This window comes from Amblyomma mixtum, chromosome 4 (assembly GCF_055824585.1).
Source record: "Amblyomma mixtum isolate Tamu chromosome 4, ASM5582458v1, whole genome shotgun sequence".
In the NCBI taxonomy this organism is placed as follows: Eukaryota; Metazoa; Arthropoda; class Arachnida; order Ixodida; family Ixodidae; genus Amblyomma; species Amblyomma mixtum.
In genome coordinates this window covers 68512066-68533219 of record NC_143015.1, presented here as the reverse complement: position 1 = coordinate 68533219, position 21154 = coordinate 68512066, and the positions used below count along the sequence as shown (strand labels likewise).

At 49.2% G+C, this 21154-nt stretch overlaps 1 protein-coding gene across 1 annotated transcript; it reads right to left on the bottom strand.

Moving 5' to 3' along the window:
• Positions 1 to 2805: 2805 nt before the first annotated feature.
• LOC149346776 (uncharacterized) lies at positions 2806 to 20620 on the bottom strand. Its single transcript, XM_089541420.1, has 3 exons — positions 20547 to 20620; positions 13695 to 15531; positions 2806 to 3109 (listed from the first exon to the last, which is right to left on the bottom strand). Exons 2-3 carry the CDS (start codon positions 15524 to 15526, stop codon positions 2806 to 2808), a joined length of 2136 nt encoding a protein of 711 aa, XP_089397546.1. The 5' UTR covers positions 15527 to 15531; positions 20547 to 20620.
• Between the last annotated feature and the right edge of the window lie 534 nt (positions 20621 to 21154).

Sequence of the window (21154 nt, the reverse complement as noted above, 5' to 3'; positions counted from 1 at the left end):
ACCATCTCTGGCGGGGCACCTCTGGTGCAAGGAAAGAGAACCTGTGACGTGGTGTGTCACGGGGCTGTCACACCGCTAGCGCTTCTCCACATGAAGGTGAAATTGCAACCCCGATGACCTTGGGTTCGCTTTCAAACTAATTTAGCCCCGGAGCAGGCCTGATCTAAAAATGATTGGTTAGGAGGAAAAGAAAAGCGCACGGTATCACATATTGTGGGACACCTCAACCGCTCTGCAAGGGAAGGGAGGAAGGTGGAACTGGTTTTGTTTGGTTTATTGGGGTTTAATGTCCCAATGCGGCTCAGGCTGAAAGAAGAGAGAACGAGGTGCCGTAGTGGAGGGCCCCGGGATACTTAACGTGCACTGCATCGCACAAGACATAGGCTTTGGTTTTGAGGAAAGGTAATGACGCCGTAACTTCCTCGGTGGATACCCGAACCACGCCGTAAGGGAAGAGAGAAAGGAGAGAGTGAAACACGTTTGGGTTGCCGTTTGCGAACTGAGTAGATTTCAGGTGATCAGGCGTTCTTTTTGGAAATATGACTCCACACAGAGCGCTGTACGATGAACGGTGGCATCACAATCTTGATGCGAAACTCTCGGAAGACATGCTACTGAAGGTGAATATTTCATCGGGTCGGAACCCTGTCCACGTTAGTGTCCAACTTCACTACCACGTCTAAGGAGGAGAAGGAAAGAACCTTACTCTCCAACAGAAATGGCATCCCCCCCCTCGGCACTAGCACGTGTAATTATAAGCAAGAAGAAATTTTATGACACCACCACCCGGAACGAAGTAAGACAAACGGTTGCGTCACAATTTTAATACAAATTTCACCATATGAAAGACGTTACATGGCGGACTGGCAGTGATGTTACATTGTCTAAATTAGCGGTGCTCGCTTGCTGCTTGCGTCATAGGGCCGCTTCATGACACGACTATTTTGCTTGCTGCGATTTTTGTACCATCTGCGAGTACATGGACGGTACTAGGAATAGTTTTGCATTAAAAAAAAGAACGTCTGATATGTATGAGATTTTTGTTTACTTATTTTAGAATTGATAGCGGGTCCAATGTATAAATTGTCCTGTGGATTGTTATGCTGTAGCTATGATTTGTTGAGCGTTCTGTAGCTAGTTAGCGATTTCTTTTTTTTAGTCATGTGCAAAGGAGCAGCCGGCACCAGAATCGGGCACCAACATCTCCTTTTATATCCATTTCAACAAAAAATATATATAGAATTGATTTCCCGAAACAAAGCCCTACAACGGAAGCCTAAAAGTAGCTTCTGGGCGCGCCAGCCAGAGTGCCAGCGAAACCAAACCGCGTGGCTACAGGGGACGTGGCCTGGCTCTTCGGGGCTGGCATCTAGGGGCTCTCGCCAGCCGCGATGACGGTTCCTTGCTACTGGCGTATATCTTGCCAAAGCCGTAGCATTGTGAGAATATTTGGAAATTTCGAACAGCGACTCAAAGTTCTATTCGGTGATTCGAATGAATCAAACAGCGTATGTTCAAACTGATTCGAAAGGAATCGGTTATGTCCTCAAGCTTTCGAACCATTTTCGAATAACTGACGGCAAGTTATTCGAATAAGCCCTATCGTATTTTTCTTCCGCGACAATTCCAATAACACAGGCCAATCATACCACGCATCATGCTGCCGCGATCGGTATATGCACTGAATTAAGGACTGAGCGCCGCAGTGCTGCCCATTAGAGTGGCTCTGTTCATAATCCTCAAACGTGGCCTCAGAGATTGGACGGCGCGGCACTGCCCAATCAGGTACAGATAACCCGGCCTTTATGCATGAACTCGGAGGCGATGCTTCCGAAGACATGCTCCCTGTAGGGAGGGCTCCCTTACAAAGCAAATAATAGTCTTTGGAGGGCTATCCTAGAGAGAACGGTGGCAATAACCTTGTGTTGGACCCGATCGGAAGCACTGGAGACTAGGCGCTTTCAGTAATCTAGCGCCACATCTGGTGCGGGAGGATGTGGGAATGATGGGCAGGTGAGTAGTATCATCATCATCATCATTTATTAACCCTTAAGGGTCCCGTTAGGGACATTATATAAGGGGGGGGGGAGGTGGTACAGGGGTGTTCAACAGTCATACATGAATATATAAATATAGAAGGAATATGGAAATACAGAAAAATATAGAAAATATAAAATATAGAATAGAAAAAAAAGTAGAACAAGACGAAAAAAAGACAGAAGTAACAAATTCAAATAATCACGTCATGACAGAGTGTAGCAGAAATATAAACAGAAACAAATTACAACTTTGGAAGTAGAACAGGTTTGCTACAGAGCTTGCTGGTGGACGGAAATTGATCACGACAGCGGGCGTGGAGGAGGATGGGGTATGGGGTTGTGGTGGCAGCGACTGTGGCTCACCTCGAACCAGTGGGCTGGGCCGTGCACTTTTCTTATAATTCTTTCTTCATTCGCAACAACACCAACATCGCTACACTACACTAATACACTAACAAAATAAAACAATAGGAATACACAGAATACAAAGAAAAACAACTGCCAAAACAAAACACCCAAAATAATAAGGTATCAATAATTCACGAAACAAGAGTTTCAAACAAACTTTCATAACACTTGTTAACTAGTGAGAAGCAGAGAGCCAGTGAGGATTGCAGGCATCATGGCCACTGCACAAGTGAGCTTATGCACACTGACGGAGGTAAAAACAGTCTACTAACTGAGTTTACGGTTCTTTCTTTACAATAAGTCTCCCAATCTAAATGTGAGACATTCCTCTCCTCCATCCCCTCCCCCACACCCCACCCTATGGCTGTCTCTCACGGCTATACCTGACGTGTACGAATCTGAGATAGGGCCGGATTTTCCTCATAGAGAGCGCGTCGAGGCTGTCCAACTGGGCTCGTCCGTCTTCGCGCGGGTAGCACTCGATCCGCTGCCATACGACGCCGACGAGTCGCATGAAGACGTGCAAGTCGACCTCCACGCTGCGGATTCCGTCTCGGACCATGTCGGCAGCCTCGGCGTCAGTGACAGAGAGCACCTCGGCCAGTTCGGCCATGAGCGCAGGATGCTTCTGAACAGCGTGTAACGCACTAGGAGTGCTGAACCTGTTAGAATGAGAATAAAGCAAGAGATTTTTTAGACAACCCTTTTCCCTAATTTCCCCCCGGCTGATAAATCATTGACAAAGAGTCAGGCCATCTCCTGAAACGGCCTCCAAGCTCATATATTCCTGAACCTGGTTATGTGTAGTCTTTATTACTCGGGACAATATTCAAACGAGTGCAAGGTATGTAACAACAAAGCGGATCTCAAGCATATTGAGTTTGTTTGGTTTATGGAGTTTAACGTTCCAAAGCGACTAAGGCTATGAGAGACGCCGTAGTGGAGGGCTCCGGGAATTTCGACCACCTGGGGTTCTTTAACGTGCACTGACAGCGCACAGTACACGGGCCTCTAGAATTTCTCCTCCAAATAAATTCAACCGCCGCGGCCGGGATCGAACCCGCGTCTTTCGGGTCAGCAGCCGAGCGCCATAACCACTGAGCCACAGCGGCGGCCTCAAGCATATTCATTGGGAATGCCATGTTGCCCCCCTGGAGGGTAAAAAAAAATGGTCGTTTGACCAATGGGAGGCTCACCTACTAAGCTCCAGTCCGGAGAATCAGAAAAAGACCGTACTACTAGACAAAGACGCCCCTGGGAGCGAAGTCCTTTTGGCCGTCGTTTAGGCGAGGGGCGTAAATCCCCTCTAACTGTTGGAAATAAAAGTTTTACCATCCAAAATCCCTCTTTGGCTCTACTGCTGATAGAAATACAAGAGAAAATTAGCAAGACTCCGTCCAGGAAATCTTCAACAACTATTCAGTCTGAGTTATATGTGCCCTATTACCCGCGGCGTAAAAGCTGTAATCGCTATTTCCTTTTGTATTTTTTGAAGTTGATACATGTGCCTCCCACGCCACCATGGCTCAGTGGTGGTTGTGCGCGGCTGGTGATCTCGGCACAAGCCGCCGAATTTCGATGGAGGCGAAATTCTAGATGCCCATGCACAGTGCGATGGCAGTTTACGGTGAAAAACACTAGGTGCTCGAAATTACTGGAGCACTTCATTACGCTGTTCCTCATAGCCTGAGTCGATTTGGCATGTTAAACCTAAACATATGCCTCTCCTACCCCGCTTGCTTTGCAATAAATATTAAGGCTCCACCATCTCTCGGTCGTACGCAAAGGAGGCAAACGGGGAAAAAGAAATACATACAGTATTTATGCTTGTTCATTAAATCGCGAAATGTAATGTTATGGCGCCAAAAAGTTTCGAATTTTTACTGAGTGAACAACAGCGGAACGTAGAGCGCGCGGTTCGCGCCGCGCGTTCTTACGAGAAATGGTGATTGCGAGCGGCCAGCGGTAATTGCAACGATACTGGGCATGGTGATTCTAGGTCTTGAAACGCGCGCTGGCTTTGTGAGGTTCCGTGTGGGAAGAGTATACCCACCAAGCGCTGTCTCGTAACACACCTTTGATTGTTAAGAGACGGATATATATTTATACACACAAATAAAATCGCCGCACGTGCGATAGGCACGCGAGGCATGAAAGGCATGACAAAAGAACACCTGGCAAAAAAAAACATTATACCCGCTATAGATATACTCACGCCGCTACCTTCGAAAGTGACACATCGCGAATTATCTAAAAGGGCTATCTCTTCCTCATAGAAAAAGATCGACGGTATGCTAACACATATATCTTTTTTTTTATGCGAAGCATACTACTTTAGCTACCACTTCAGCCCTTCACCGTGGTTATGCGCCTCCAAATCACGTGATGCATGACGTCACACCACGTGACACGATGACGTCACGACAGTAGAGAAACGGGGACCCACCTCGCGCCGTCGCTGTGGTTGTGCGCCTCCAAATCACGTGATACATGACGTCACACCACGTGACACGATGACGTCACGACAGTGGAGAAACGGGGGCCCACCTCGCGCCGTCGCTGTGGTTGTGCGCCTCCAAATCACGTGATACATGACGTCACACCACGTGACACGATGACGTCACGGCAGTGGAGAAACGGGGGCCCACCTCGCGCCGTCGCTGTGGTTGTGCGCCTCCAAATTACGCGACACGATGATGCTTCGCATTCTCCAGGCTTAACCAAGTTAAGCCTCAGCCTTTTTTTCGATTTCAATAAAATACGCCACATCCTCATTTCCATCCTTATTTTTGAATTGTATAACTGCCATATTTAACGAATAACATAACAAGTTTGATTCTATCTGTACCCACCCCTTATGTAATACTCCCTAACTGGGGGTATTTAAGGAAATAAAGTGATGTGATGTGATACGCATGCATGTTTTCTTGTCGGTGGTCGTCCAGAGAACAGTAGCGCCTTTGTATTTATGAACACTTCTTATTTTCACTTTTAAATTCTGCACAATTTTCAGTAATGCCCGAAGAAACGGCGTCCGATGACAAGTTGTTATGCTCCATGGCCACAATGCTCAGGCATCGCCCTGCTTAGAAGATGTAGTTTATTGCATGAAAAAGGGTAGTTGATTTCATTTGTCCCTTTAGGAGGTAACGCTGTGACTGTGGCTATCTTGCCTTTTTTTCTTTTTGAAGGCTTTGTTTCTTTATGACTTAAATGCCTTGCACACCTTTCGCACATGCTCCGATTGTCTTCGTGTGTGTATATACCATCTCCCTTCGCAGTTAAAGCTTAGTTGCGAGACAGCGCTTGGAGAGATCAGTCTTCCTTCGTCCGTAGTGTGACGACCCCACATAATGCGCAGGTCCACACGGGACGGAGAGGCAAGAAGACACCGTATGGCTCAGTTTAAACAAAATGATGTAATCAATAATTATACATGGTACATCAGAGGCTGGGGTGTCCGAGCTTACGTGGCGACGCCGTCATGGGGGCGATGGATGGTCTCCGGAGTTGCGATCCGTCGGTGGCTGGCAGAAGCTGCGCGCCGTCCGGCTTCGGCGCTGAAGGACCCTTTTTCGTGAACGATCTCGTCCTTTGCGTGCCTTTCGGCCGCACTCGCCAGCTATATCTGCTCCGCCGGCCACGCCCGATCTCCTGTCTTCCCGACTGGAATGTTTTTTTTTCTTTCTTCCTCCTTTCCACGGCGGCGCCCTGCGGCATCCCCGACATCCGTCGTTGGAATGTCGTTTGTCTCCCGCCGGCAGCTTTCTTCTCTTGTCCTTGTACGGCCAGGCATGCCTAATTGGGCTGGCTTTCCCTCCGGCCGGCGCCTTTGCTGTGGTCGCTCGGACAATACCTCCGGCGCGTCCCCGGCCTTCGCCGCTATAGTGCTCACCTCCGCTCAAGGAATTTCGCTGGGGTTACTGCTGACAATGGCCCTAGACATTCCTGCTACACTAATCCGCTGAGGTTCGGAGGGGCATTCCAAGCATCCCACTTCCCATGGTCGTCGCGAGGTTGTCGGCCTTGTTGATTGTTCACGGTTGAGCACAGAGAAAATTCCGCCGAAGGTATGGGCCCTGGTATTTCACGCACGGAACGTCACACTCGCTCACCCTCCAGAAGAATGTTCTCCGAACATTTGAGTCCAGGCAGCTCCCCTTCTTTTTCTGAATCGCCTCGCACATTCCGTCCGACAAAACACTTTTCGCTGCACACACCACCACTGCACTGCACCATATGCCGCAGCCGTCATAACTGGCGTCTCCAGGGGCAGCACTGATCTTCTTTCACAGACAAACATGAAACTCAGCACCCAAGCCTCTCCTTGCTAGTCCAAACTGGACGAAATAAATTTACCACAGTTACGAAGGAGCTCCCACTTCCAGCACAATCACGGCACAGACAAAAAATATATAGATAACGAAAGGAAGTCGGGCATGTTCTGCATCCTGTAAAAGTGTTACTTAATGGCAGAAAGGTTTAACTAGCAACTCCGATATTTTAACACTTAAGCACAGAGCAATGTTATGAGCTGCAGCATTACACAGTCTTAACCAGTCCCCAACTCCGCTCTGTTTACGCCATTAGTCCGACTTAGCTTTCCGATTTCGAAGCGGATATCGGCGTTCATGAGCCGTACCAAGTAATTCTGTGACCCCTTGTCTGCTTTGAGACTCGCGAGGGCTCGTGGCAGGAGCCTCTCTTGGCGTTATCTGCGCGGCAACCTCGCGCGCTCCTTCCTCCAGCAATGCATGAAGTAAATACGGTGGCATTCCTGCCGTAACCTCTGGCGCTTGCCGAACAAATGCAGGAGAGGGCGTTTCTTGCGAACAATCTGCGCGCTCCGCTTCACTTCGGTCCCCATCAAAATCTGCGCTTTCCCCCTCCTCATTTCGTGAATACTGAACCGGTGCCGACTTGAGGCGATTTGCGTGTATCCTTATCAAGCGGCGGTTCACGTCTCGGACCCTGAAGTTTACCGGAGAAAGCTTCTCGACAACCTCGCACGGTCCTCTCCACCTCGTCTGGAACTTACGAGCCGACCCAATCTGTCTTTGGCAGTTTTCGATGTACACGCTGTCCCCCACATCAAACGGCGCGTCTCTAGCACCGCGATCGTGCACCTCCTTCCTGCGCTTCGCCGCTTTCTTTAAGGCCTCCTTTGCGATGTCCCTCGCCACTTGCAAGCGCGATTCTAGCTCAACCTTATAGTCGTCCAGTGAAGCGTATGGGACACGACGGGGGCCCTCTGGCACTTCACTAGGCTGGTCCGGGTCTCGGCCGTAGAGAAGAAAGAATGACGATTCGCCCGTGCTCTCGTGTGCTGCGGAATTGTAGGCAAACATTGCATACGGGAGCCACAAGTCCCAGTCCCGCTGGTCGCGCGAAACAAAATGCGACAGGAACCCGGCCACGGTTTGGTTCAGTCGCTCCACCGCGCCGTTGCAAGCCGGATGGTACGGTGTTGTCTGCTTCTTAGTGATCTTAAGCAGCTCGCAAACTCTCCTCATTAGCTGCGACACGAAGTTCGTTCCCCGATCTGTCAAGAGTTGCCTCGGAGATCCATGTCGGAGCACGATCTGTTCGACAAATGCTCTTGCAACCGTGTCTGCTTTCTGATCTGGGAGTGCTACCGCTTCCGCGTATTTTGAAAGGTGATCGACAAATACTAAAATGTACCTGTTTCCAGAAGTGGTCGTGGGCAATGGGCCCATTATATCCATACCTGTCCGCTCGAAAGGAGCCGAAACCTCAGGGAACGGCTGAATTGGTGCTGGCCTGCGTCCCTTGGGTGTTTTTCTTTCGAGACAGGAATGACACTTCGCACAGTAGTCTCTAACATCCTGTCGCATGCCACTCCAAAAGTACAAACGCTCGACGCGCCTGCGTGTCTTCGCTACGCCAAAATGACCGGCGCACGGCGCATCGTGGAACGCGCGAAGAACCCTTTCTGTCCACGACCGAGGTATGACGACTCTCTCCCAAGCGGTTTTCTCTGGTCTCCCTTTCCTGGTTGGCCTCGTGCGCCGACACAGGGTGCCGTCTCTGCCAATGAAATAACCTAGCTGTTCGGGGTGAGATGGTGCGCCCTCTAAGCTTTCGATTATTCGCTTCAGGTCAGGATCTTTGCACTGCTCTGTGCGTAATGCGGCGGGGTCGACTACGGGGACAAACTCATCTATAGCTGACACGGCAGCTGTACGGCTGAGCGCATCAGCATTCAGATGTGTCTTTCCTGACTTGTGCTCCACCTCAAAGCAGTATTCCTGCAGCTGTAGATTCCATCTAGCGAGTCGCGAGCTAGGGTCCCTGACACTCATCACCCATTTCAGAGGATGGCAGTCTGTGACTAGCTTGAATTGGCGGCCGTAAAGGTAGCATCTGAAGTGCTTTACTGCCCAGACAACGGCGAGGCACTCCCTTTCTGTAGCTCCGTACTTCTGCTCTGTGGGGCTCAGCTGTCGGCTAGCAAAAGCCACGGGATGTTCTTTGCCCTCGATAACCTGAGATAACACAGCACCAACTGCGAACTTTGACGCATCTGTGGCCAAAACGAAGGGCAAATTAAAATCCGGGTGGCGCAACAGCGGTGCACTCATTAGCTTCCTCTTCAGGGCCCCAAAAGCATCCTCCTCGTCTTTGCACCAGCGAAAGGCGACATTTTTGGCTGTTAAGGCAGTGAGCGGCTTAGCGAGCTTGGCGAACTCCTCTATGTGTCTTCGGTAGTAACCGATCAGGCCGAGAAACTGCCGGACCTGGCGGACACTAGTCGGGGATGGAAAATCCGAGACACACCTTAGTTTCTCAGGGTCCGGTCGCACGCCGTCAGCTGAAACAATGTGCCCGAGGTATTTCACCTCGTTTTTGAGGAATTGGCACTTAGAAGGCTTCAGCTTGAGACCAGCTCCTCTTAGTCGCACCAAAACCTGCTCAATATCGCGCAAGTGGTTCTCAAAACTGTCACTGTATATGATTATGTCATCCATATACACGAAGCACAGCTTCCCCAGAAGACCCGCCAGGATAACATCAGCGGTTCTCTGCCAGACAGCAGGGCTGTTGACCAGACCCATCGGCATTCTTTTCCATTCATAGTGCCCTGAGGGCGTGTTGAATGCCGTTTTCTCAGCATCTGCCGGATCCATTGCTATCTGCCAGAATCCCGCCGCCATGTCCAGTACCGTGAAGTACCTGGCAGAGCCCAGCTGAGAAAGCGTCTCCTGTATATTGGGAATGGGGTATGGATCGATGCGAGTTACGGCATTTAGTTTGCGGTAGTCCACCACCAATCGATACGAGCCATCTGGCTTTTCCACCAATAGTGCCGGTGCTCCCCATGGTGACTTTGAGTGTTCGACAATGCCGCGATCAATAAGGTCCTGCACCTGCCGCTCCATATCCTCACGTTGGGAGTGAGGAATCCTGTACGCACGTTGGTAAACGGGCGATGAAGTGCCGGTTTCTATCCTGTGCTTTATAACGCCACAGCAGCCCAAATCCAGGTTGGACGCGGCGAATACCTCTGAGTAGTCGTTCAGCAAACCAGCCAGAGCCTCCCTCTCCCTGGATTTTACTTGGGAAAGATCGAACAACGCATTTGGAGGAGCCGAAGGACTAGCATGCTCTACAGTTGCGAGTACCGTATCGGTGGGCTCATGTGTCTCTATCGCAGAGGTGAAGAAAGCCAATGTTTTGTTCCTGGGAAGGCTCAGTGGCTGCTGGCTACAGTTAACCACCCATAGGGGCACTCTGTGGGCGTCATTAACAGTCACGAGGCACGCGGCTGCCTTCAGTCCATTACTAAGAGAGTCGACCGGTTCAAGCACTCCCACGGCGCCGCTCTCTACATCTGCAGGCACATAAGCGTACAAAATGTGCTCCGACCACGGAAGGACGACAGCCTCATCGACCAGCTTCACGGCAACCCGCGAATATACCTTCTCTAATGATCCCACTGTTTGACGGGTGTCAATATCGGTACTGCGAATCTCAGCCCTGCTCCTGTTCAAAAACGGAACTTTTGAGCCCCCCGCATTAACTTCTTCCTCAGAGAATGAGACTACTACCTTCCCTTTTCTTAAAAAATCCTGCCCTAATATACCTGACACTCCGTTTGGCAGAGACACCGTGTCTGGGCACACGTAGCAGGGGTGTTCCAATGCAATTCCGCCGAGAGTGAAGTGTAACCGGTAGAGCCCACTTATGCCAAGAGGATCCCCCGTTTTGCCTACAAATTTGGTTGCCATACCACCAGACGCTTCCAACACCTCGCGATCCCCTTTCCTTCGAAGCGTGTTAAAGCTGCTTTCCTTAAGCAAGGTCACCTTTGACCCCGTGTCTATCAACAATTCCATGCAACAACCGTTTAACTTGCAACGCACAACAGGGCATGCCTCGTCGGCCACACAAACCACCACCACCTCTTTACCCACTGCTCCCTCCCCACACTCATCAGGATGGGGAGGACAACCTAGTTTTTTGACCCTGTATCTGGAGCCTCGCTGTAGGCTTGCTTCGGGCGTGTTTCGCCTGCTTCTCTTTGTGGCTCCCCACGGCGCACGTTTGGACAGAACCTTGCGATGTGTCCGCGACCCTGGCACGCGAAGCACGCGATTTCTTCGAAATCTCGCATACCGCGCCTGTAGCTTTGTGGCGGTCTCCGGTTTCCAGCGAATGGGCGCCGTTGAGCGCCCGCTTCAACCTGGCGTTCCACCTGCTGAGATAGCAGCTGCTCTAAGCGATCTAACCGCTCTGTCAAGAGAGCAACCTCAGGGTTGGGCACCGCTCTCTCTATGACGCGAACTCTCGCTGCGGCCGCCGTTAGCGCCTCATTTCGTTCCTCATCCAATGCGGCCGCCACGGCTTGGTCGAAATTGCTCGGCTTGCGCGAGAGCACGAACCGGCGCACGGGGTCTTGCAGACCAGCCACAAACAAAGCGGTCATTTCCTCTTTAAGTAGTTCCTCCGCGTATTTCTTCTTTAGCTGGTCTCCCTCCTCCCTACTCAGCGTATCGCGCGCTAGGCGCTGAAGCCGCGACGCAAACGTTCGCACGTCCTCCCCTACCATCTGTCCGGCGTAACGCAACCTCTGTGCCCGCACATGACGTGGTTCAGTGTCGAAATGCTCGAACGCGAGCTTCTTAAATTCCGCAAATGATTTTGTGGATTTTACTTTTTCGTCTCGCCAAGCAAAATCATGAGCAGCTCCTGCCATCTTACACCTCGCCATTCCCAGCATTTGAGCATCGGACCATACCCCCATTTTCCCAATCTCTTCTAGCATTTAAAAGAAATCGCAGATTGGAACCCCTGTCTTATCTCCCGTAAACGTCGGAATGACGCTTCCTAATGCCAGCATGCTTGCTCCGAGCGACGGCTGTGGAGTGGGAACTCCGTCAGTTACAGACATTTTTTCCGCTCAAGCCCTCCGGTGCCTCAAGCCTCTCAAATGGGGGTCGAAGTCCCACAATCAGTCCCGTGATTCCCCTTTGATTACAATTTTGAAGTCATGAATGTCGCAGCATTCAGAGGACATTTGCTTTTGAGACCCCACTTCTGACACCAGTGTGACGACCCCACATAATGCGCAGGTCCACACGGGACGGAGAGGCAAGAAGACACCGTATGGCTCAGTTTAAACAAAATGATGTAATCAATAATTATACATGGTACATCAGAGGCTGGGGTGTCCGAGCTTACGTGGCGACGCCGTCATGGGGGCGATGGATGGTCTCCGGAGTTGCGATCCGTCGGTGGCTGGCAGAAGCTGCGCGCCGTCCGGCTTCGGCGCTGAAGGACCCTTTTTCGTGAACGATCTCGTCCTTTGCGTGCCTTTCGTCCGCACTCGCCAGCTATATCTGCTCCGCCGGCCACGCCCGATCTCCTGTCTTCCCGACTGGAATGTTTTTTTTTCTTTCTTCCTCCTTTCCACGGCGGCGCCCTGCGGCATCCCCGACATCCGTCGTTGGAATGTCGTTTGTCTCCCGCCGGCAGCTTTCTTCTCTTGTCCTTGTACGGCCAGGCATGCCTAATTGGGCTGGCTTTCCCTCCGGCCGGCGCCTTTGCTGTGGTCGCTCGGACAATACCTCCGGCGCGTCCCCGGCCTTCGCCGCTATAGTGCTCACCTCCGCTCAAGGAATTTCGCTGGGGTTACTGCTGACAATGGCCCTAGACATTCCTGCTACACTAATCCGCTGAGGCTCGGAGGGGCATTCCAAGCATCCCACTTCCCATGGTCGTCGCGAGGTTGTCGGCCTTGTTGATTGTTCACGGTTGAGCACAGAGAAAATTCCGCCGAAGGTATGGGCCCTGGTATTTCACGCACGGAACGTCACAGTAGTCTGTATGCTGTGAGTTTTGTTTTCCGGATGATAAAGAGAACATGGTTTCCTACCTTTCTAGCCGCCGTCTACTGGCCACCGGAGTAGAAGAAGAATGGCATATTGCCTAAATAGGGGCTCGAGACGTGCATTTTCCCCTTCACCTGCTCGTTGATAACCTAATATCATCAGCATCATCAAGCCTCTTCCATGTCTCTCGAATTAACGTAATCCTGTACCAGCCGTGGCTAACTTATCGCCGCAAACTTCTTAATCTCGCTTGCCCATCTAAGTTTCTAAGAGAGAGAGCTAAGCTGCCCTCCCCTGGACTGTAGACAGTTACCGCTAGCGATCATTGGTTGTCTTGTTTTCACGTTTACATACCTTATGCACAAGCCCATTTTTTTTTTTGGATTTCGACTAGAATGTCAGTAACCCGAGAATGTTCGCCGATGCGCTCGGATCTCCTGCTCTGTTTTAACGCCTGGCAGAGAAATACAGCCGCACAAATGCAGTGTGCGCGAACGCCACGCCTTGATTACAAAAGAAAGCTTTGCGCAGATTAACACAGGACGGGAGTTAGAAAAACACACACACACAGGAGCCGAGCAACACAAAGCCGAGAACGCTGCACAAACCAGAGCACGGCTGAATACACTCAGGGAGTACTACTTCGAAAACACGTCCTCCTTGCGCATATGAGTTAGGGCAGCTGGGACAAAGACGGTAATTTCAGTGTGTCGTAAATCTCGCCTAACTCCCTAGCAAACGTGAGTAAAAATTACTCCTTTCAACCTGCGCCATGTCGTGCAAACGACCGCTTTAACGTGGTGCCGTTAAAGTCAACTCCGAAACAGTTTGCCCGCGGCTTATAAATGAGCGAGCTTGCAACAGTAACACTATAAATGAGCAATCTCGCACGTACCTGTCGCAGTGGCCACCTGACAGGAACTGAGAAGCACGTGACACATATCCGAAATTTTGATGCACCCTTTTTAAGATGCGGCGAAGGCGCAAGACTTCCTCCCAAGGCACGGAGTCAAGTCCGACGTCCGTGAGGGTGTAGTTGTCTTCGATGCCGACAGCAAGGTAAGCAATGAAGTCTCTCATCGTTTTTCCCAGTGAGAACTTTCCTCTGCGGACGTTCTTGCTGCCCCTGACGGCGTCGGCAAGGCACTTTGTCCCCTCTTCACTCAACGAATCTGCCCGCACGTCAAGATGTACTATGCTGGTGTTTTCGGCCAATGACTCTATTATTGCGAGGCAGCGTCGCTGAGCCTCTGGATGCGAGTAATCCAATGTGGATGACTCGAGGGTAAGTTCTTTAAGCGTCCCTGTTTCCCGAATGAAGCGAGCGAATAGGGAACAGACACTTGAGGTAAGCGAATGAAAGTCACAGGACAGTTCCAAGGAAGAGATAGTATTAGCTGAAAGCAAAAAATTTGAGAAAGTCTCGAGTTCCGCTAGGTTTCCGGCGTAGCGGCCAAGTCGAGGTGCTTTTGAAATCGCATTGTCCTGTGAGACCCAGACAAAGCGAGTCAACTGCTGTTTTGTTAGCTGGAATGACACAATTTTTTCTGCAGCGCAGTTCTGACGCACGTCATTATAGACTTCGAGGAACTCATCGTGGTCATTGTCCTCAACATCAACTATTACTTTTATTGCATTTCGTTTCGTGGACAATGACTTTAGAAACAGCTTCCAGTGGTCACTGTCCCATATGGCAAAAGGCAGCTGAAGTTCCTCCAGTGTTTCACTTGCCCCAAGAGCCGTGGCCGAGCAGTTCAGGAATCCCCTTTTAGACTCAAATCCATCTGCTACGCTTAATCTCAATTTGCGCAAAACTTTGTTTTTTGCAGCAACGTTCCGCAAGAGGTCTCCGCTTGCTTGGTCGGGGCTAATATCCTCGAGCTGAAGCAACAAAAGTGACCGGTTGTGCACAAGCGCGTCCAGTACAACCCTCAAGCAATGTTCGGAATCTTTGCTCATTTCTCTCACGCTCAAAGCAGTGAGCTTACATTGGTTTCTGAGACAGTCAAAAAACTCATCGCGGCATGGTGGAGAAGCCGCACTAATGACACTCGAGTTGACTGACAATTCTTTCAAGGAGAAGTTTGCTTGTAGCGCTTTCAAAAACGAGTCTGCATGCTCAGCACGCATGCGTAATTCAGACATCTTGAGGCAAGACAGCGAAGTGCTAGACCGCAGAAGACTGGTCAGCGAGTCCACAAATGTTGTGGAACTGTCTCCCCTGCCCCGAAACACTAGTTCCTCTAGGTTTATTAGTTTTGATATGGTCATGCAGAGCAGCTCACTCATCAGTGTCCATTGAGGGACCGTCACAATCTTGATGGAAGTACTTCGGCGCAGTGCCTCGCGGAGGTTTGCTTCGTCTGTATCATTGGGTAGAGGAGTGTAGTCGAAGGCACCGATGCAGCGGTGTGTCGCGATGAGCCAAGGGAGAAGGGCACTCTTGAAACTGCGAGGACATTCTATACCTCTAAACGTTGACATAGACAGCTGTCCTGTAGATCCCCGCATCTCACGCAGCTGATACCCTAAGCCGAAGAGCAATCTGTTCGAGACGGGAAGCTTGCGCACGATGTGGCACGTTTGGGGACGGGTAGCCGTGCAATACGGAGGCTGGTTCAGCGCTTGCAGAGAAAAGCGTTCGAACATCTCGATGCCGCACTGCTTCGCCAGCTCCTCCGGATCAGGTGGCAGTGCTCCATTTTCTGTTGTTGAACGGTTCGCCATTGCACCTGCGGGGAACAATAGTGCGCATTACATCACAGTGGAAGTAAACAGCATCGATGCTTGCCCCCTTAATGTTTCTGCTGAAACTTAGTTAACTATTTCCTGAGAAGAATATTTCTGTAGTCATTGTCTTGTGCTACTCTGAATTTTAGCCTTGCTTTCATTGACGGAAGTTTTACGGAAAGAATGCAGGAGAAAGTGCCTGCAATACACGAAGGTGGTGATGAAAATACATTTTCCAATTATCGACGCAATATCCATACTTGCCGTATTTTAAAAAGCTTTAGAAAAGCCAATAAATAGACGTATGACTTACATTATCGTTAAGCACCACATAATTAAAAGCGCTTAGTTCTCATGTATGAAGGGCCTCCCTACGGAACGCGCACTTTTGTTACAGAAAGAAGAAATATTGAAGTCTTTTGAGCGTCAGGAGTGCACTCTGCGTATTTTTGTGGACTATTCAAAAGCATTTGACCGAACTAATCCCAGTAGCTTGACCGAAAAATTGAATCATTACGGTTTCGACGAGTTTTTCATGAATTATTACAATCGTATCTTCAACACCGCAAGCAGCAAGTATGCATTAACAGTCATGTTTCACATTTCAGCAACATAACAGCAGGTGTGCCACAAAGATGCGTACTGGAGCCGCTACTCCGCTGTTTTTATATCAACTATATAGTTAACAGAGATAATGCCACTAAATTCATCACTTACGCTGAAGACACAACATTGCTTTTCACTGGGCGATATCCTACTGACGTGGTTAACGATGCCAAGCTTCGGTTAGCAATACTTACCCCATGCAGCACAGCAAACTCTCTTGCAATTAACGCAGTGCAATTAACGCGATCTAAAACGAAACACGTGGTGTTCAGACCGAAAAACCGCACAGTAAACAATAACTTATAATTAAAATACGTACATCTCAAATTGAAATTGTTTCTCAAATTAAATGTCTTGGCGTACTCTTTGAAGAACGTATGATCTGGAACATGCACATAGATTTGGTCGCAGCCAGCATTTCACGAGTGTGCGGCATGCTCAAGCGATCACAGTTTTAACTACCTAGAAGCATCAAACTGATAATTTACAATAGTTTACTCGTGACCCACATTAACACCGTCATTTAGTGCGGGCAACCGCCACTTTTACCAACATTACCAAAATTCTTAACATTGAGAAGAAAGGAGTCCGTGCTATAACAGAAGCCCTTTTTAAAAAGTTCTATTTACTTTCAATGCCTAATCTTCGTAAACTGACCCTTTTTAGGCGCCACAAAACGGTCACAAATCCATAATAATTTCTTTAATGCTCTTTCCCGTCTTGCAAAAATAAGAAAAGCGCGTGACACCAGCATGTTGCCAGAGTTCTACGCACTCGTACTAACTACAGAAAGCAAATGCTTGGTTTCTTGCTTACCAGTTATTTCATTTCTCTGGAAATTTCTTTTTCTTTCCTCTTTGTTAGTTTTTGGATTAAATTTTCTTTTCCTGCTTGCTTGCGGGCAGTGTACGTAAATTCGTGCACTGCAGACGGTTTCCTGTTGTGTCAGGCTATGTAAAGTGTATGGCGCCGTGTGCCTTCTCAAGTTGTTTGTGTGGCTTTTAGTCGGCGACCCCCATTATCGATGTAAAAGATGCTGAAATAAAGAAATTTGAATTTGAGTTTGTAAGATGCAACAAAAGCTCGCCGTTCAGGTTTTAGGGCCGATGGTGAGATAACCTCCGCGAACTAGCCACAGTAGACAGCGGGATTTCGAAGAGCAGTGTCGCAAATGGTGTGATAAAAGGCCTATGCTCCAACCAAACCTTTTCTGCGCCAGTTATGAAGAGGCTGTCCTAGAAAATTTCGCCCGAGGCGAGCTCCTACCGAATCCTGTGTGTCGCGCGCCTGTGTTTCTCATCTCTTTTAACCCACTCTATTAACAATGCAATGATTTCAAGGATAAAAACTACTTCCACTCGGTTCCTTTCACACCTCCGAAAAGGAACGCGGAACTTGCACGACTTCGAAGGATTTATTCTCAACGCCCCTTATCGTTCTAAAGGAGGCATCACAAGAGGCATTACCATTACATACTTAAAGCCTAGTAACCAATGAGTAATTTGCAGTCTTATTGACCAACAGTGTTCCCACTTAGAATTATTCATCTATTCTCCCTCGCCTTAAAGTATGCTAGTCATCCCGGTTAGATCAATTATTACAGCGACTGCTCCGGCGAAGCGGAGGTCTCGGGTTCGATCCCCGGACCAGCACGAATTTTTCCTCATGTAGGAAGTTTCTGTCGAAGCTGTATAACTTTCCTTTGTATCCGTTTGGCTGCGCTTGGGTGCATGACAATGAGTACTTTGCTGCCTTGTTACAAATTCACGCCACCTTGGGGGATCCTCCTAAACATTTGACCAACCGCCTACATCTCTACGACTAAACTGAATCATTCAGAGAGTGTCGTATTAATTAAGAAAAATATTTCCTTCCAAAAACGCTGCTCCAATATGTGCCTCGTGATTTTCGCAAAATACAAGCGTAAATTTCTTATATTGAGCACGCTTTCTCAAAAGTTTTTCTGCCTTTGGTCCAGTTTGACTATTTTGCTCCTCGAGCAAAATCAACCGTTTCTCGTTTGTGATTAGCAAGTTGAAAGCGCGGGCAAATAAGTGCATTAGCCGATACGATACGCAAAACGTTCTCGCATACCGTTGTTCCACACTGCGCCATCAAGAAGCGGATTTTGCGTACGCAGTTCTCTGAGTGCTTTCCTTAATAACGGACGAGCATAGAGGTCGCAGCACTCGAACTAGACCCAATGGTGCTTATTGTGTCAGCTCCTGCAGAAAATGCTTCGCATCAACGGAAGCACTGAAAAATCCTTGGCTCGAGAAAACCTGCCTGCCACATAACAGACGAGTGCGGGGCTTAGAGAGGGCGAAAAACAGCAGCTGGCCTGCTGAGTGCACCAACAAGTCCTAGTCGTATGTAATGTGCGCTCGCGATAACATCACAGGCTTCAGAGGGCTTTAGGAACCGTCGCTTTACCGCGCGACAGTGTAAACCGACCCGAGCGCTCATGATTCACGTGGCAAGGCATCCCCGGAGGAGGAAGGAGGGGCGGAGGGAGAAGAGCGAAGGTCAAAATATGCAGGGTGAGTCTACTAAAACTTTGCACAATTAATAAAACATGGGCTTTTTGAGTTAGAAGAGTGCTTTTTAGGCATAACATTTTCAGCGGTGGAGTCCATCACAATACAGATAAGAAGTGCTAACCAGCATGCAGGTTAAATAATATTGAATAGTGAACATTTAAATATCATTGTTGGAATTCTTCATTATTGATTCGCGTATAGCCCACAGCAATGCCAATAGCAGTTTTGAGAGTTCCGAAAACGCAATTTCTCTGGGTGCTGTGACGCAATAAATTCTGGCGGCAGAAGGTCAAAATATATGCCCTTCGAGAAGCTTGCATTCAAAGCAACCTCTCCAGTTCACGTAACCCGCCGAAATGGCCAAAATGTGTTCGCCCAAAGCACCTAGGGTAACAGCGTTTTCGAAGTTCTAAAAAGTGATATGGATATTACAGTGGGCTACACGCCCCTGAATGACTGTGAAGCGTAAGAGTGATAGTTAAAAAGTTAACTATTACGTATTAGTAACCAGGCTTCTAGTTAGCACGTCTGAGATGTATTCCTATATACTACACCGCTGACAATGCTATGAAGAAAAAAGCTCTCTCTTAACTGAAAACTTGTGTAGAGTCTAAGGTGAAACACTCTGTATAAAGGTTCCTTCGCCCACGTTGGCGTCGTTTCCTGTTGCCGCCGATATGGGATGCCCGTCGACATTCCCGGCGTCGGCGCTTCTCATGGAGTGGCATCGCAGTGAGCACGCTATCGCATTCTAGTTCACTTGAGTACGACCGATTACAGCTCGGAAAGCAAACCCGGATGGGTTGGAGGCAAAGTGACTGAAGTGTTGTGGAATGATAGCAATGCTACGCTCCAATATCGGCAATGAAAACAGGCTGGTTTTTGTCAGTCTCATTCCAGAATGGCTCACGTCCAGGCACACCACACTGTGCTCCGCTTTTCGAGCTCAATACTGTGGAGAACTTTGCATTGCGACAACCTGTACGACTTTGTCTCGCAGCAGTGCTAAAGCTCTAGCACCTTCTCAACTTTAGCAACCGTAAGTGCCAGTACAGTGTCTGTACTTGAGGAGACTGAGAAAGACGTCAGTAAAGACCGTGAATAACCCCTTCCCGTTGAAACGCGCGCGAACAGAACAGAGTCTGTGAGTACTGATTGGTGCAAGCTGACGTATGTCCATAAAAACACGTCTCCAATGCGGGACCTGGAGTGGCACAACATGAACTATTGGGCGAATTGGTCTGACGTATCTAGTGAAGCAGCGCAACGGCACAAGGCCAAGAGAAGAAGAGCTGTGTTTGTCCTCTTCTTCTCTTGGCCTTGTGCCGTTGCGCTGCTTCACTAGATATATCTGGAGTGGCAGCGTTTGCTAAAACGTAGAAGGTTTAGTAACAGGTGCAAGAAATGGTCGCGCACAGCAGCCGACCTCCTCATATCGGAGGGCGTATTTCTCAAACAGTGCGATACAAGCAATGTGAAACTGTATCGAATCTGGGCCCACTTTTACGGTCGGTGAGAGAGTCGCCGGACACCGTAGTGCTCATTTTACAGTGATTAATGCCACATTCCACTTCTAAACGATTCGCGAATCATTTTTTTCGCCAATAGCAGTTCCAGCCGCGAATCACAAAACTCACTCGTAGAGACACCGGCCCACTGAAGTTGAGAACAAAGAGGGTCTCGAACAATGCCAACGTGAGCAAAAGAATCTGCGCACGCGTTTTCGGGGTCGTAGTGCGTGCATTTTCAGGCGCAGCGTCAAAAAATGGGAACAGGTTGAGCGTACGAGCAGGCCATCGCCGTAATTCGGAATGAGTTGTGACACGCACAGTGACTTAGTCAGAATGGAACAGTAGTGACACGAGACTTACATGAGACTGCATACGGTAGCCAACAAAGAAGGAGACCGCGCCGTTGCTTAGACACGCCCGCCAACGCTGCTGGCAACTGCACAAGCGAGCAAGTGACGCGAGCCGCAACGGCCGCAGGCGCCCCGTCCGCTACGATAGGTGCCCTTCTCCTATCTAGATAGGAAATTTTCCGTTTATACGGTGCCGCCGTCTACGGGAGGAGAATAGCAATCAGTGAACAACTGATAGGGAAAAGAAAAGAGCGGGATATTAAAACGCTGAAGAATAAACCGCGCAAACTGTGAAGCGCGATTATAAAGAGTCACACAGAAAATACAGGGTCTGTTCTGAAAGTAGTAGGACTGATTTTTTAAATAAAATTTATTCATGAGAGTAGTACAAACGATTAAATTTTTTCAAAGTAGCACCCTTCCGCACCTACACACCGCTGCTAATGAGTTTTCGAGTTTTCGTACGCCTCCAGGAACGCCTGGACCGGAATGCTGTTTAGCTCCCTCGTCACGGCCCGCTGAACCGCCTCTACCGATCCGTGATCTTTCCCCTTGAGCGACGATTTTATTCTCGGGAATAAAAAAAAGTCTGGCGGGGTCAAGTCGGGGCTGTAGGGG